Source organism: Platichthys flesus, chromosome 16 (assembly GCF_949316205.1).
Source record: "Platichthys flesus chromosome 16, fPlaFle2.1, whole genome shotgun sequence".
Classification (NCBI taxonomy): domain Eukaryota; kingdom Metazoa; phylum Chordata; class Actinopteri; order Pleuronectiformes; family Pleuronectidae; genus Platichthys; species Platichthys flesus.
This window is the reverse complement of record NC_084960.1, coordinates 5523767-5541488: the sequence shown is the minus strand read 5'-3', so window position 1 is coordinate 5541488 and position 17722 is coordinate 5523767. Positions and strand designations below refer to the sequence as shown.

At 41.5% G+C, this 17722-nt stretch overlaps 1 protein-coding gene across 1 annotated transcript; it reads left to right on the top strand.

Annotated features, from left to right (window-relative positions):
* Positions 1-1250: 1250 nt before the first annotated feature.
* On the top strand, positions 1251-17436 carry slc17a7a (solute carrier family 17 member 7a). The gene is made up of 13 exons (XM_062408093.1): positions 1251-1366; positions 10691-10943; positions 11171-11289; positions 11727-11841; positions 11935-12022; positions 12624-12710; positions 12966-13108; positions 13255-13404; positions 13873-14005; positions 14201-14311; positions 14503-14630; positions 14737-14806; positions 14890-17436. The coding sequence occupies exons 1-13, from the start codon at positions 1305-1307 to the stop codon at positions 15237-15239; spliced, it is 1809 nt and encodes a 602-aa protein (XP_062264077.1). The 5' UTR covers positions 1251-1304; the 3' UTR covers positions 15240-17436.
* The last annotated feature ends 286 nt before the right edge of the window (positions 17437-17722 follow it).

Below are 17722 nucleotides of genomic sequence, written 5' to 3'. Positions count from 1 at the left end.
TTTTTAGATGAGGACATTTACCAGCTAACAGTCTGTCTAATTAAACTTTTGTCTTGTTCCTGCCAGCCTGTTTTCACGCTGGGTTTTAAACTGACAGAAATGTGCTTCATGCGTGAAAACATTTTCTCATGAGAAACTGTGATCTCTGTTTATATGTGTGTGTGTGTGGTGTGTGTGTGTTTGAGCATTTATTTAGCTAATTCCGTTGTTTATAAAATGAGAGATGTTAAATGTGTTTATATTACTTTGTATTGATATCGTTTTACCTCATAAGAGAACAGCAATGTTTTGGTGTTCGTCAAGTGTCAGTTGTAGCCGAATAAACCTCTAGATGGCAGCAAACTAACTCGTGACTTTCTGTGATTCACTCAGTTTCACTCACAACCTCAAACTCTTAACAAACCTTTAAAGTTCAACTGATGTTACCTTGTTTTAGAGTAATAAATAAATAATAAACCAATCAAATGTTGGTGACGGTTTTTTTATTAATTTTCAGTGAATTTGTGCAAAGGATGGGATAATACAAATAAATCACACCTTTATCATTCAAATGCATTACTACATAATCATAGTTCCTATATGTTACAGATGTGTGCCGCAAGCAAACATTTTCAGTGATGCTCTGGAACTTCCCTCAGGCACCAGTTTGGTTTTTCTATGTATCTTTAAGAAGTATCTTTGAGCCTTGTTAAAGTGCTCTACAAATAAAATGCATTATTATTCTCATATCATTAGCGTTATTTCATATGATCATTATTATTACGGATACTTATTCCAAAGAGGAGCCCAAAACACCATACAGCATATTACAGATGTGGGCACTTCTGGCATTGTGTCCCAAAACAAATATGGGCCTCTTTTTGGCAAACGTGGTGCTCTAAGGAAGCTGCAATCTGGATATGAACCTAAAGTGGCTCAAGTGGTAATTGGTGAATATGGCATGGATAGCACAAAACAAATTCGGCCACCTTTGGTTGGCATGAGGCCCTGCTATGGCTGACTTGTGGCCCAGATCTGTAGAAAAAAAACGGAAGCGGACGATCCCATGTGCCATAATTCCATCCATATGGTATTTGGGCCAGATGTGGAATGTGGGCCAAATCTTTGCCAAAGCAATTTTGCTATATAAGCACAGTAGTGCAAAGAACCAGGTCCGTTTTTGCATCTGTATATTAAACAAGAGACCACTCCCAATCAAGAGAGAGAGAGAGAGAGAGAGAGAGAGAGAGAGACTTAGCGCACTCGGGCGGGACAGGAGTGCGCGGGACATCGGCACACCGGGGCCGGGTCAGGGAGCTGTAAGGATGGAGATCCGACCGGACAGGTTTAAGGCGGCGGCGGGGAAAACTCTGGGGAAAATTCACAGGTAGCTACACACCCTTCTTCAAATGTTCCCGACCCCACGTCTCACTTTTAACCCCGTTTTTACGCGTGTGTTGGGGATGGATGGATGTGGGTGTTCTCTGCAGGATGCTGCGGTTCGTCACGATGCGGGTTCCCATCCTCTCTCTCTCTCTCTGTCTCTCTCTCTCATCCAACCAGGAAGTGTAAAGTAGAGGAAAAGTTTGTTCCTTATTGATCTGAGCGGAGGAAAGAGGCGACTGTTGGGTCTGAGCAGCAGATCGTGTTCGAGGCTCAGCTCCAGCTGTGCGCATCACTGACAGAGGTTATCTCAAAAGGCTGCATTTGGATGAACGGATTATTTGGCTCTGATTTCATGTTTGGTTTTCCATTTGTTTGTATTTCATTTTGTGACTTTTGTATGTTGGAGTGGATTCTCTTTTCACTGTGGTTTCATGCTTTGGACACTTTTCTTCCAAAAACTAAGATTGATGCTGTTTGTCTCTGCACTCGCTTCATCCTGTTTGTTTGTTTGTTTGTTTGTTGTTTGTTTGTTCTTGTCAGATTTGTTCCAAGTCGGAGTGGATTGAGCGTGTTGGTTTGTCAGACGGAAAGTGCGGTTACATAATATTTCTATGCGTTATTGGCACGACCTGGCTGGATGAGAGCACTGAGCAGATGGTGCCCAAGTCATCAACTACCTATCTATCTATCTATCTATCTATCTATCTATCTATCTATCTATCTATCTATCTATCTATCTATCTATCTATCTATCTATCTATCTACAACGTTAAAGCCATTGTTATCAGTCTGTGTACAGTGAGCTTTAGCGTTTATAACAGTTTAAGAAAACTCAAAGAGTAACGTTTGATCAGTCTACCTCTGAATAATTAATTCTAAAAACCTCAGGTAACCATTTCAAAATAAATAAATACAAGATACAGGTACAAGGATAAAACAACGTTTAAAATAATGAATAATAATTAGTTAGGATTAAAGTATTGCATAGATTAATGGATTAGTAAATCATCACAAACATCATCAGAGACTTATTTCTATAATCGTATAATATGATATCAATCATTCAAACTTAAATTCCCACTATTAGAATTGAATTATTCAATGATTTACAACAACACTCCAGTTCGAGTGTATTTATCAGTCACTACACAATAAAAAGGCAGACTGACAATATTTCATTCAATGACTTTTCCCAACTCCAACATCTGAACATTTCACATCATATTCAATCGCAGGCCTATAGCGATAAAAGTAAACCAGTGCATTTTAAAAGATAAGAACAACATATAAAACTACCTCTAACAGCTAATGTGATAAAGTGCTGAATAAATTGTATAAAAATTGCAACACAGATTGGTGTGCAGACAATATTTCATTAGAAAAGAGATTAAAGACACTGGTGGAACCTCATGCAATAACCACTGCTCTAAGCTTTCACGCTCTCAGGATTTGAGGTAGCAACCAAACGTATAAATCCCGTCCTGAAATAGCCTGTTTTTCAGTCCAGCTGTCGAGCCACGCAAATCCCTGAACTCTCCCCTCCCACTCGCTCCATCCCAGCCCCATGTCACTTCCTGTAGCTGCTCCATCCTCCATCCATCCATCCATCCATCCATCCATCCATCCATCCATCCATTGAGAAACCAGCACAGACAACTTCCCGCCTATCAGGGTCTCCCAGATTAACAGACATGCAAATCCCAGGCTTTTACTCCCTCACTGGTCATGAGCCATGCGTGTTCACGGATGCTATGAGAGATGTGATGCAGCGGATTGGAGGTCTGATTGGTTGCAGTGGGCATTTCCTCAGCTTAGCTACAGTGAACCCATGGTTTTATGTGGCCTCAGTGCAAAGTGCAAGCAACAATCTATGTTTCATGTTCTACGTGTGTGCATAGAAATGTGATCATTTTCTAGAGCGGCGAGGTTCCCTGCGCAGTGTGAATATGTGAGTGTGTCTGTGTGCAATCTCACCATCTCACAGACAAAACCACGATCCCTCCTGATGAAAGCAGCCAGGCGTCCATCTATTATTTAAACATTTTCTCCATCAGAATGCATCTCCTGTTTCTATATTAAACTCCACTAGCTAAGCATAAACTCCAGCACTGTAGGTCAAGTACACTCCGCATCGCTCCACAGTCTATTTCACTCTGTTAACATCACTTTAAAGAAACGCCCAAATATCCTTTGTTTATCCTCTTGTGCCAGGGAGCTTCTCCACGAAATATAGAGTCACAGAATTATTCTACAACTTTTGGTAGAAATTGTAAAAGTGTCTGTTGGACAGCTTGCCTTTCAAAGAAATGAGATTGCAAAATGTAGTCATTAAAAAGACTTTAAAACGAATTTACCACTTATCTGAACCTGCTGGATGGTATGGCCACACAAGGGGAACTTATTTTTTCTTCCACAAAAGGAAACACAATAAAAATGCCCATTTTTATTCAACCTTTTTATTTTTTCGTCACATTTCGCACAGGACCAAGATATTCAGATAATAATGAGATTAACAGATACCTGCCTTTTTTCAACCACTATGAAAGTTAGCAAACTACAACAATTTATGTGGGGTTTATCACAGCCTTCTAATCAATCTAAAAAAAAGATGTTCTTGAAATGTATTCATTTTTTATAGAAATGAGCAGCTTTGCTATTTAGCTCCACTTCTTTGTGCTAATGCAAAGTCAGAAGAGTTTTCCTGTAGCTGGTCTGAAAGAAACCCATTCTCAGGGCAGTGAGAAACATCTTCTCAAATAAAAACATATGGATGCCTCACATCATTGTGATGCATATCATCCCTGGCTTTATGATTGAGGCAGCGATAATGTTAAAGCTGTTGGTTGTTTAGATGAATCATAAAGGTGATGACTCTGTTGACAGTCATTACACACTGGGACAGGGCAGGAAGTGTGTTCTCTGTCTTTACCGCCACCAGGGAGGTGATGCTTTAATCCTGGTCTGTGTGTTGTGTTGTTGTAGGCAAGTTTACACAAAAACTACTGAACAGAGTTCCACAAAACTTGGTGAGCATGCAGGATGGGTTAGGAAATAATCTATTGAAGGTTGGTGTGGATCTGGATCAGGGGGGATCGCAGGAATTTTATTTCACTTTCACTAACATTGCAAAGGAGGGACAAATTGGATCTTGAGGGAAGTGATATCTCTGGGTTTCTGAAATGTGATGCAGCCTGATTGACTCTAAAGGCTCTGCCGGGCCTTGGCTGTGAGTTTTCTGTCAGTGTGTCCCTCGGCCTGTGTTGTCATGTGTTGGTGAACCAACATGTAGTCATGTGTATGGAGGGGTCTCAATAGTGAACCTGTGAGCAGTTTGGAGAGTCAGCTGCAACCGCTCAGCGTGCGTGGTTATTGGCAGCAATGCTTCTCATATCCATGACGTTAGCACAGATCCAGTATTAAGTGTTCATGCAGCCTCCGTGTGTTGCTGCAGCTCAGTTTTCAAAACATTGTGGAACACAGCAGAAGTGGAAATCATCTTCATGTGTAACACGATGATCGTTTGGTGGAACAGCTCAGTTCATCGTCTACTGTCTGACAAAGGTAGAGAGAAGTGTGTGTTGGTTTCTGAGTGCATTTGCAGGGATTGAGTTTTTCACTTTTATTTCGATAATACGACTTTGAAGGTCATGTGTGTGCTGTTCGTGTATGTGTGTGTGTGTGTGTGTGTGTGTGTGTGTGTGTGTGTGTCCACAGGAGAGAGGGGGGGAGGACTGTGGTGTGACAGGATGGGGAGGAGGGTGTCTCCCTGGGTGACACAGTCCCACCGAGACCCAATCTGTTCACTTCAGGGACGGTGAGAGGCTCGTGGAGGAAGGGGGAGACACCACTATCAAAATTACAAAGTATCTGCAGACATTTTCCATTTAAAAATTAAATATAAAATCCTACAGCTACCACTCATAATAATCTGACCCCTAACGAGAGGTCAAACAAGGGTGAAATCTTTTCCATACAGGAGGACTGAGGTGGGCTGGGGGGAGTACAGGTTTACATGCGGCACAATGGAGGATCAATGGGTGCACAGATGTGATGACCAGGGCGTCTGGCGTTATGTAATATTTTTACCGTCAACCTCCATCGCTGTCTCTCTCTCTCTCTCTCGGCCTCCATCATCCTCTTATGGGAGGATTATGCTGGACGCTCTGTGAATTGGTGAATCTAACATCCAGAGAAAAGCAGAGGCACCAAGCAGCACGTGTTCCTCCCTGTCACCATTTATACATCCGTCACAAACAGGGCAAAATTATTTTTCTCACAATATCAAAGCAAGTGTGGAGAAATGTGTGGGCTCCAGGAAGATCTTCCATTCAGTTCACCTCCTTCTTAGTTGTGTGTTATATTAAATTTGTTCAACATTAGTATATTGTGCAATATCCCATATTATTTACTACTTTACTAGATATAAATGTATACATTTTTTCACTGTATTTGGTTTTAATATATATGGTTCTGTAGTGTAGACTTGAATAATTTTTATTAACAAAGACTAATAAATATTTGTTGATAATATGGAAGTATTGAGTTTTCTTATTCACATTCAGCAACTAATCTCGCAATGTTAGAGAAAGTAAAAAAAACTTCCTGGATCCGCCCCTTGATCCGGATCCACACCAAAGTTTGATGGGGTCTTCCCTGAACCCGTACCACTTGCTTCCATGAAGTTTCATGGTAATCTGTGGAGGACTTTTTGCGTAATCTTGTTCATATTGATGTAATTTTACATTATTTTCAGATTTTCAAGGTAAATCTTCTCAAAATATTCCAAAAATAAATACGTCAACTGAATCAAAGAGTTGAAAAAACTCGAAGCCTGAATCACGTTGTCAGGTTTTACTTTCGACATTTCGGACGTTGCAGCAGCTTCCTGTGCTCTGGTGAACGGCTCAGACACATGGCTCAGTGTAACGTGAGCGGTTACTCACACTGAGCCTGTTACTGTTGTAATTATGATATTTCAGCAGGCCCGGGGTCACAGGGCTCCCGCCGGCTCGTGCTCTCTGCCTCATTAATCGTTGCCAGCTGAGAGCAGTCAGGTCCTCGCTGCATGCTAACAAGAGAAGCTACGTCACCTGAGTGGACGTGAGCGTCTCACACGAAGGCCAAGGTCCCGGGACGACTCTTCATTTCTTTGTGTCTCTCATTGAACCTGCTCAGCGACTGGGCCTTTCTCAAAGTTTGAGATTTTAAAGTTTATTTTACCTGTTTTTAAAGCGAAAATACCAATTAAATCCTCCTCTAGTACTATAAAACACTAGAGGAGGGAGACCCTGAGCTAGTGAGCTATTTTAGGGCACTTACACACACACACACACACATATGCACACGGGCCAGATTGCCCTTTAGTGCGAAGCATCCGTGTAATTAACAGTAATTTCTGCTGTGGGCTAGCCTCGTTAGCTGGTAGCATATGTGTAGGTGTCAGGCTGCAATCTGTCCGGAGGTTTAATGAGGATCCTCCTGCAACCCGCACTAACTCTGAAGAGGGAGGACGAGCTCCACTCAGGGGCCGAGGCAGAGCGATGGTTTGGTTCAGAGACGACAGTGATCTCAATAGAAAAATAATTTTGTGTCAGATCGATCTTATTGGTGGGAATTACAGGATAATTGTCACGAAGGCATCTCTCAGTTTCCATGTCCAGAAGTGGATGCATGTGTTGTAGCTGAAACAAGGCCGAACAATCCCACACGTGATTGTGTGGTTCTTATAGTAGAAATATATTATATGTATAAATGAATCTTATCTATTTTAAATCTGAAACTACATGTATCTGCTCATGAGAAATAAAGTTAGCAATATATATATATATGTTAATTAGAACGTTTAACCTTAATAATCAAAAATAGACGTTACATCCACACCAGATTGTACACACTCTGTGCTTAATCCCTGAAAATATATGAAAGTGTTGAAAAAATGCCTAATGTTAATAAATAATAAAGAGAGCAGGAAGAAAAGTTCTTGTATTTGCCCATTAACCCTCAGGCTCCTTAAAAAAAAACTCCTATCAGCATCTTTGGGGACAAAATGTCCTCTCCCTAAAACTGCTTTAAAATAATATATATATTAATATTGCGTTGTATGTTTTACCTTAAATGACCCAAAAAACATTACTTACCAAATATTCATTAATTTTCAGTATTTAAATCTTAAAATGACAGTTTTCAAAACATTAATTTACATAAGAAATTAATAATTTCCATATACTACATGATAATGGGATTAATTTTTGCTGGTTAACACAGCCTGGCATATGTCACTGATTAGCAGCATCATTTACTTTTATTTATTATGAGAATATGTCAAGTAGAACGTTTAACAAAAGATGTGGAACTAATCAGTCTAAGATATCCCCCCAAAATATGTATCTCTGCATTATTTCCTGAAGAAGACATTTTTTCTTGTGTCTGCCCCTTAATCTGCATCCACACCCATAATTGAATGTTGGAAATCAGTTTATTTGTTATGGCGTAATCCTGCTAACAAATCAGCCAACAAACAAACAGACAAACAACCTCCTTGGCAAAGGTAAAAAATGAAATTGATCATTTAGAATATAAAAATATAAAATTCAAACGAGAGACACAAAACTGTGATTTTAGGAAACAATTTTGTTTTGAATTGGTAACAGACAATTGTGTGTAAATGAAAGTTAATCTGATTCACACAAATGAACCAAAGAGCAGCGGGAACTCAACAGTGTGTGTCGTGATAAGAGAGAGAAGCCCGCTGCACCAAGCCCCGGCACTGGCCTGTCCTTCCATATTCATTTCCGGAAGTAAATCATTTTTGTAATCCTAATCTGAATGTTGTAACAGATTAAGAGAGGGAGGGAAAGAGGGAGAGAGAGACAAAGAGAGAGAGAGGGAGAGAGGATGCATGCAGCAGCCTCTCTAATCTCTTACAAATTCAAAAAACGTTGCTTTACAAAGTATTAATGCTTTGTTGTCCTTTACGTCTTACTTAACAAAAAACAAATGAATCTCATGATGGACCCAGGCTTATTTCAGAGATAATTTGACTGGCATATCTTGGTCCTGTTTTTCCATATCCACGATGGCATGAACCTGTAAAGAGATTATACAGACAGGGCTGTGTGGAAATGGGGGAGGGAGAGGAATCCATGAGCAAAAACGAAGAAATATAACGAACGCACACATGCAGAGAGGCAGACGGACAACAGATAGATGGGTAGTGACAGATCACGGTGTAAAAGCTGGATTCAATTATTTATCTCATCCAAAAACACATCAATAATTAACCAGTGTTAGAGCCTGACTTGCCTTGTGTGTGAATAAGTTCTTTTTGCAGTTCCCTGTTGAGAGGCTGAGAGCAATGAACTGTCTGGAATTTTTCCTCGGAAAAAACAGAGGAGCGTTCGACGCTTAAATTTAAAAACACCTTTTGTGTTTTTAAATGCAACGATCCTCATCACATGGTGCAAATCCTCGTGGTGATTGTGCCTTTCTCCTGTGCACGATTCTCCAGCTCACTGACTAACAGGATCAGGCCAATGGAAAGTGGACGGCTGACACACAGGGGCGCTTCACTGTGAATTTAGAATTACGCAAAAACACACTTATGTTAAATATACACATTGTGTTTATATATGTGTGTAGCTACATTAAAATCCGTTTTAGTACGTCTTGTTTAATTGTAGAAATGAGTATCTGCTGCAGTGTGTGTGTGTTTGTGTTTGTGTGTATACACAGATGGTCGCTCTCCTGACTTCTCTGTTGGACTCCTGTGGAAAAAAGGGACAAAAATGGTCTTGTACAAAATGAGCGGTAGCATGAACAAACAACCAATAACAATACTCCACCCACTCACCCCCCCATCCACACACACAGAGCAAAACAATGCTGACAGGAACTGAGGATACATTTTAAATGAAGAAAACTCCAAAGACAAATAAAAGGAGATAAAATTATAAAGATGACACAATAAAATACTAAAAAAGATGTGAAAAGGATCAAGATAAAATACAAAAAATTTTTTAAAGGGAAATCAATCCTGAGAAAGTAAATAAGTGAGTAAATAAATCAATAAATTAGAATAAAAGTCTGTAAAAAACAAGTCTAAGTTGTATGAATAAATAGAGCGATAAACAAATAAAGGTCTTGAGTTTGCTCAGACTTTATTAAGATGTCTGGTTTTTTCAATTCTGAATTCCCAGTATTAACATCCGAGCCTGTCCGCTCACTGGTATCATGGGGTTCGGTGTCGGCCTCCTGTTTGTGTGTGTGAGAGAGAGAGTGGACATCTTGAGCAGCACCAGCAGGTCCCAGGCGTCGTGAAGCAGAGGACGCTGGGAGCATCTCTGCTCCTCATCCTGTGACAGCTGCTTCCACACACTGAGTCAGACAAGACCCTGACCGGCTGCATGTTGTAGGTGAATGTACATCTGAAGAGAGCAATCACGGAGAGTGGACAAATGTCATAAAATTTGTAAAATACATGCATGAAGGAAAATGCATGTACTCTCAGGGTTTCTGCAGCTTTAAGTTTAATTTAACACTTCTTAGGATCATAATGAATGAGATTCAATACCATGTCCAGTAAGACAGATACTGGAGTTCAAGAAGTATTTATACTTGAAGTAGCTGAGTCTGGATTAAGGTATCTCACAATATACAGACATGTGATCACTTCTGACCAGGGTGTTTGTAGACTCAGTTTGAAGAGCTTGCAAAAGCCTTGATTCTTTCCATGGTCTCAAAGTAAAGGGATGACTCTCAAAACCAGTTTTCATTACGTGGTGCTGCTGGGATGAATGAGGAGGAGACTGCTCAGAGATGGTTTACTTACACCAGGACACAGTGTTTGCAACTTTTTAATCTTTTACAATCCAAAGTCCCCTGAACTGGAAATGTTCCTCACACTCCCAGGAAAATCGCCACTCGAGCCACAGTTTCCATGTTATGCAAGTGTTTGTCCCTGATGGAGGTGTACATCAGTGTGTGACCTCGCTCTCAACTCTCCCTCTTCCCCTCCGTTCAGATTTTTTAAATGGAAATTGAGCTTTGAGCCCTTTAAATCATCAGCAATAAGGAGCAGCATTTTTCCAGAAGATGTCCTTGCAGCATTAGAACAGATCGACAGAAAAGAGGCAGGCTAACATCTGCGTTAGACTCACCTCTTGGTCTGTCACTGAACTGTTGTTAAAACCTGCAGAGCTTTATTTTAAATGTCAAATTCTACTGTTTTTTATGTATTTATCATTGCATCTCGTGTAACTTGTCTCTTGATGCATGGATATCTTTGTTAAACCCTTATTTTCTGAACTCTCCGTGTGTCCTCCTGCAGGCTGATAGAGAAGCGGCAGGCCAATGGAGAAACCATCGAGTTATCAGCGGAGGGCCGCCCTGAGCTGGTGGAGGAGAAAGAGCTGCCGGTGGTGGACTGCACCTGCTTCGGTTTGCCCAGGCGCTACATCATCGCCATCCTGTCTGGCCTGGGGTTCTGCATCTCCTTCGGCATCCGGTGCAACCTGGGTGTGGCCATCGTGAGCATGGTCAACGACCACACTGTCTACAAAGGCAACAAGGAAGTTCTTGTGGTAAGTTTAACATGAGAAATTCAAGCCGTTCACTTTTCGGCAAATGTGTTTGTATTGTATTTGTTTTCTTTTTTTTCAGGACACAGTTCATGCCAGTAAGAGTTATTTCAAAGAACTTCATTTTATTTATACGGATAGCTTTACAAAGTATATGTAGAGGCAGAGAGGTGAAAGCTGACTCAAAGGACTGTTAGTTGTTAAACTCATAAAAATGTTTCTTTCTCCAGGCTGCACAGTTCAGCTGGGACCCTGAGACAGTGGGGATGATCCATGGCTCCTTCTTCTGGGGCTACATTGTCACTCAGATCCCAGGAGGCTTTATATGTCAAAAATTTGCAGCCAACAGGTGAACATTTTTTTATTCAGTAAATATTTTTCCAATATGGGCCCAACGATTCGACGCAATACTATACAAGATACTTCTTTAATCCCTCAAGGGGGAATCTAAATACAAGTTATACACACTCAATTTGTACCTTGCTATAAACTATATTGAGTAGCTTGTTGTTCCAATAATGTCACTCAGTATAGTGTCAATCTCTGCCAAGGTCCATCTGTCCAATTTATAAAAACAATTCACCAGAACCAAATTTGTATGTAGATCATCGTCACCAAATTACAAACACTCATGTCCCTTAAGTATTGCAATAATTCATCCAGTAGTTTTTGTGTAATCCTGCAAACTAACAAACTAACAAACGAAACAACACAACCTCCTTGGCTGCAGCTGTTACCATTGAATATTTGATCTGAGGCAGCTTGTGTGTGTTTTGTGTCTTTAAGAGTGTTCGGCTTTGCCATAGTGGCCACCTCTGTCCTCAACATGCTGATTCCATCTGCCGCTCGCTGCCATTACAGCTGTGTCATACTGGTCAGGATATGCCAGGGCCTTGTTGAGGTACAGCGGGTTTCTGTGTGTGTATGTGTTCTGGAGGTGTGTGTGTGTATGTGTGCTCTACCAGTGCGTCGCTGACTGTGTTTCGTCCATCAGGGTGTATCATACCCAGCCTGCCACGGGATCTGGGCCAAGTGGGCGCCGCCACTGGAGAGAAGTCGATTGGCCACAACAGCCTTTTGTGGTTAAGTTTCAACACCCTTTTTGAAAAATTTTTTCCAGAATTCAATATCTGTGATCATTGGGGTCTCTGGGTTGTAAAATGAGGTTGTGTAAATATCGAAAGAATCCAATAAATATCAGTATGTTTTAAGAGCTTAAGGTCACAAACAGATTCAGACGTAAAACTAGAACATTGAACATTCCACCACGAAGGCTCAACAGTTAAATTCAATGAAGCTACACAACATGTCCCACACCGTTAGATACCAGCTCCCCAAATGTGGCTAATTTTCTTAATCGAAATCCATGATTTACTCCCTCGAAATATCAAATACACAATGTTGAAGAAAGTGAAAAATACTTCCTGGACCTTCCCCTGTTTCAAATCTGCAAAATCCTGACCAATACCACATCCTTCCAATAAGGTTTGTGGTAATCCCTTTAAAAATGAGATGAAATCATAAGTTCTTTGCCCGAGGTTAGCCACAAGAATTAACTGCTAATTTTAGAGATTAGAAGACAAGTGGGTTTCAAAGAATTTATTTTACCTGTTTTAAAGGAGACATTACTTCACAGCTACAAATGGAAACTAAATGATCTGTTGTTTTCTCTGTTTGTCTCAGGATCCTATGCAGGGGCTGTGGTGGCCATGCCTTTAGCTGGGATACTGGTGCAATACACTGGGTGGCCTTCGGTATTCTACGTCTATGGTTAGTATCCTTATACGTTAGCACGTGTTGGTTTACTGCAGTAACATGACTGTTCAGCCAGTAAAAGACTAAGATATGAACATTATCAGTATGTTTCTGTTTCATTAGAAGCTCAATGACTTAATAAATGTGTCAGTTGCATTTACAGAACTAAGTTTTTTGAATTGCTATTTATTGCTATAGTTTGAGTGGCTTTGTTTTTCATCATCTCTCACTCTCTGTGTTCCCCTGTGTGTCTGTTGCCCCCTCTTCCAGGCTGTTTTGGGATATTCTGGTATTTGTTCTGGATCCTGGTGTCGTACGAGAGTCCTGCAGCACATCCCACCATCACAACAGAGGAGAGGAAGTACATCGAAGATGCAATCGGAGAGTCTGCATCATTTCTCAACCCTCTGCATGTATGGTTCATGTACAGCCTCGCAGTCAAACACCAAAAAGCTCTTAGAGTGCAGATCTACACACACACACACACACACACACACCTGACCCTTTCATTCACGAGTCAGTGAATCCAAGTGATACCTTTTCTTCCTTTCGGTGGCAGAAATTCAAAACCCCGTGGAAACACTTCTTCACCTCCATGCCAGTCTACGCCATCATTGTGGCCAACTTCTGCAGGAGCTGGACCTTCTACCTGCTGCTCATCAGCCAGCCGGCCTACTTTGAAGAGGTCTTCGGCTTCGAGATCAGCAAGGTGAGACCATATCGTCCCCATGTAGAGACCATCACAGCTGTAGAAACTGTAACTGTGCCCAAAGCACCTGCACCGCCTGTGTTGTCAAAGGTCCGGGTCATGGACTGTGTGTAAAGCTCATATCTGTGATATTTTGGCTTCATGTCTGGATACTGAGAGGAAGTAGAGAAGTGTTGTCCATCTTTATAGACTGAAGAAACCAGGAACAGCCTAAAACATGTGTTGATGATTATGAAATGGCTTTATTACAATATAGAAATATAGGGTGTGTACAGCGTGCATGCAGGGTATTGGCTAATGTACTACTGGTACTTACAACTTGGCACAATTAGTTGCTAGGGCCTTGCTTATGAACGCTTAAGCTTAAGAAAAACATTTTTGTATTTATTTTTATTTCTGATTGATTATAACTGTTTCATTCCTGATACTTTCCTCTCATAATTACTCTTCTACCCTTATCTTTTTCAGGTGGGCATGGTGTCCGCTTTGCCCCATCTGGTGATGACAATCATTGTGCCAATTGGAGGCCAGTTGGCCGACTACCTGAGAACCCACAACCTGATGTCCACCACCAACGTCCGGAAGATGATGAACTGCGGAGGTGAGAGTTGGAGGACGGTTAGGAGATGAATAAAAATGATCTTGAATATAAAGATCTTTCTAGTTTAACTGACCACTCAAAGTGCTTTACAGTACATGTCGCATTAACACAACAATCATTGACAGTCTATAAAGCTGTAAAGGGATTTTGTTACATTTCAAAATGTGTGCGTGTGTGTGTGTGGCTGTGTTTCAGGTTTTGGGATGGAGGCGACCCTCCTGCTGGTGGTGGGATTCTCTCACACTAAAGGTGTTGCCATTTCTTTCCTGGTCCTCGCGGTGGGCTTCAGTGGATTTGCAATCTCAGGTTAGAGAGCTTAATCAGATCTCATCAGCCGTGTCACCTTTCATGTCTGAGTTAGTTCAGTCGAATCAACAGTTTTTGTCCGAGATGTTGGAAACTGGGTTGTTGCTCCTGTTTTAGAGGATCAGTTTGGCATTCGGGAAAAAACCTTGAGAAATAAAGGAGGTGCTTGTTTTTGTGTGTTTTCCTCTCAGGGTTTAATGTCAATCACTTGGACATCGCCCCTCGATACGCCAGCATACTGATGGGCATCTCAAACGGGGTGGGAACATTATCAGGAATGGTTTGTCCTCTCATAGTCGGAGCCATGACCAAACACAAGGTACAAACATTCACTGAGATGAACCTAACAATTTGAAGTTGTATTCATGTTATTTTAATGAGATTGAGAGAAGATTAACTCAATCCTGTTTTTTACCTTCTTCCAGACACGTGACGAGTGGAAGTATGTCTTCCTTATAGCTGCCCTCGTTCATTATGGAGGAGTGATTTTCTATGGTATGTCTCCACTTATAAATACAGTGTCATTTTAGGCAAATGTAGAAGACCCCAGAATAAACAATGATTTATTTTTTTAATAGGAATCTTTGCGTCAGGAGAGAAGCAGCCATGGGCGGACATAGAAGACACCAGCGAAGAGAAGTGTGGCATCATCGACGAGGATGAACTGGCCAATGAGACAGAGGAGCTCTACCGTGGAGGCGGGCAGTACGGGGCCATGAGCAAGCCCGTGGTGGGTTCTAACGGGGGCGGAGGAGGAGGTGGAGGAGGAGGGGGAGGAGGAGGAGCCGGAGCCGGGTGGGTGTCGGACTGGGATAAGTCTGAGGAGTATGTTCAACCGCCTGGATACAACTCTTACAGGCACGGCGGAGAGGAGGAGAGGGAGCAGACACCGAAGAGCAACGTGATCCAACAAATAATCAATAAATAAATCAATCAAATCGAGATAAAGGAAAAGAGGAAGATTCTAAGAGTCACTGCAACACTGAATGGACCTACTGTGTGCTTGTGTACAGTATTAACTGCTGCACATATCAAGAGTATGCATTCAATTAATTCCATTGTGCGTGTGTGTGTGTGTGTGTGTGTGTGTGTATGTGTTTGTGTTTGTGTGAGTGTAAGCATTGCATGAAGGTTTTAGTTGTTAACGTTCACAAACACATCCAGTATTCATCTGCAATAAATCTCCCAGACTTCCTTCCTGCTCTTGGGCTCTTGATGATTGGTCGGGAGCATTGTTTCCACAACTTTGCTGAGGAGATTCTGTGTGTGTGTGTGTGTGCTGGTGGGCTTTTTGCGTATACAGCAAGTCTCTCAAGCCACTGGAGTTGTGTGGCATTTAAATTTGTATGTGTAAGCCACCATCCTGCTGGTTAAGCACCTTTGGGGCCTTGGTTTCTAAACGTAATTTTCTTCAGCTGACAGCAATATCAATTTAAATTTAAAAAACAGCAAATTCTCTCTTCATCTCAGTCTGTATTACTGTCGAGGTTCTCAGATATTATAGAAATGATAAAACAGGCTGCCCTAAATGTGTTTTTGTATGTGTGTGTGTGTGTTTGTGTGTGCAAGGGCGCGCGCACGAAGCTGCAATGTGGTGTATCGCTGAATCTCACCTGGGCCTGACCTAACTAGGTCACGTCCAGCCAGGCCTGTGGGTCACAAAGCACACGTTACGACTCATTCATCTGACTCTTGTGACTTTTCCATTTAGTGTGTGTCTGTGTGTGTGTGGTCGTGTGTGTGGTCGTGTGAGTGGGTGTGTGTCATCTCTTTGGAGAGTTGGCCCAGGATGACAAGTAGAGAGTGATAGTTCCACCACTTAACCAGTGTGAGGAGCAATCGTTATAATATTCCCGGGCATCACAGCTCGTGCTGCCTCTGCTGCTGCCTCTCCCTCCGTTTACCTCCCTGTGTTTTCTTCTTCTCATCCTTTCATCTGTCTGTACCGTGTCTCTAAATGTCATGTTTGAGTTGGTGGGTCAGAGTGTGTATGTGTGTGTGTGTGTGTCGTGTTGGGTGCAGGTGCTGCAACATTGTGCGGTGAGCATGTTTTAATGGGCACAGCAGCGCTTTACGGCGTCATCTCTCTCTTCCTTTTACTCATGTAACACATGTAGGTTGCAGATTCTATGCCAGCACAGTCAAGTTGTCCGTGTGCCGTGTGCGGAGGGAGTGGTGGCACAATATGTGACGTGGCAGTGAAGAGCATTGAAACAGGGTGGTCTCGGCAAATATTCATCATCATACATCATCAGAGGGTGGGGTTTAAGGTTCGCTGACAATCACGGCCAATCACATTAGCTCATCTCATGCCCTCAATTTAAAAGTGTTATCCTTGTCACCTTAATGCAGCAGAGGTGAAGAGGTCAGAGGTGCAACAGCATCCAGGAGGGAAACCAAACTGTGCAACAGCTTTTTGCATCTGCACCTAGACAGAGCCAAAGTGCATTCCTCCACCAAGGACCAAGACGATTTCACACACTCATAGATATCCTGTCCAGTATTTATGCTTGATTCTTTTCATCACAATCATGAATTATCCCAAATGGTGATAACACAATGTTAAAGAAGGTGAAAGAAATTCTTGGATCCGTCCTCGATCCATATCCAGAATAAATATTTAAAATCTAAATTCAAAAGGTTCCTCACTGACCCATACTGCATCCTTCCACCAAGTTCTGTGCTAATCAGTCCAGTAGTTTTTTGCGTAATCGTGCTTTCAGGGGTGAAACCTCCTTGGCAGAGGCAACAACTTGTGCATGCACACAGACACACAAACAAGTTATGCTTTCTGCTTGTTCTCACAGGTCATGTGCTGACACTTAATGTTTTACTTTTAAGATTAAAAGCATATTTGCAGGCAGCTCTTTCTCAGACCGGGAATCCATTTCTGTTTAACTTTAGGTTTGTGATATGAGTGGAGTGAAAGTGGAAGAGTGGAATGTTAAAATATCCAGAATCATCTGAATCAAATGAGGGTTTAATGGGAAAATGTGTCAATAAATTATCTTGAAACGTGACAAAGGCAAATCACCATTGAGTTTTGAGTGACACGTCTCAAAGACATGAATGATCATTCCTTTTTTAAATGTCGTATCAATGTATTTCTGATCAAGTTTCTTCTGTGTCTCAGTTTTTGGCTGTTCCAGTGTCGTCCTCCCTCCTACTTGATGAAATGTGTGGTTACCTGGTGGGAATCTCTGTAACAAAAAAAAAAGTTATAAAAAGGAAATGATGAAATTTAAACATGCAAAAATATTCAAAATATTCTCTGTATAAAAGATGTACATGTGCGATATCCCAGTGTATAATAAAAATTGAACTAATTTAAGGAGATGCCACTGTTTCAGCACGATCGTATTATCAAGGTTTGAAACCCAAACAGTGCGATGACACGTTAAATTATTGATT

What these genes read in the sequence shown, in the direction of transcription:
- slc17a7a (XM_062408093.1), top strand. Translation starts at nt 1,305, where the DNA reads ATGGAGATCCGACCGGACAGGTTTAAGGCGGCGGCGGGGAAAACTCTG. An exon ending in CAAAAATTTGCAGCCAACAG is followed by an intron (nt 11,290 to 11,726) that starts GTGAACATTTTT and finishes TGTGTCTTTAAG; the next exon opens with AGTGTTCGGCTTTGCCATAG. An exon ending in CATTTCTCAACCCTCTGCAT is followed by an intron (nt 13,109 to 13,254) that starts GTATGGTTCATG and finishes TTTCGGTGGCAG; the next exon opens with AAATTCAAAACCCCGTGGAA.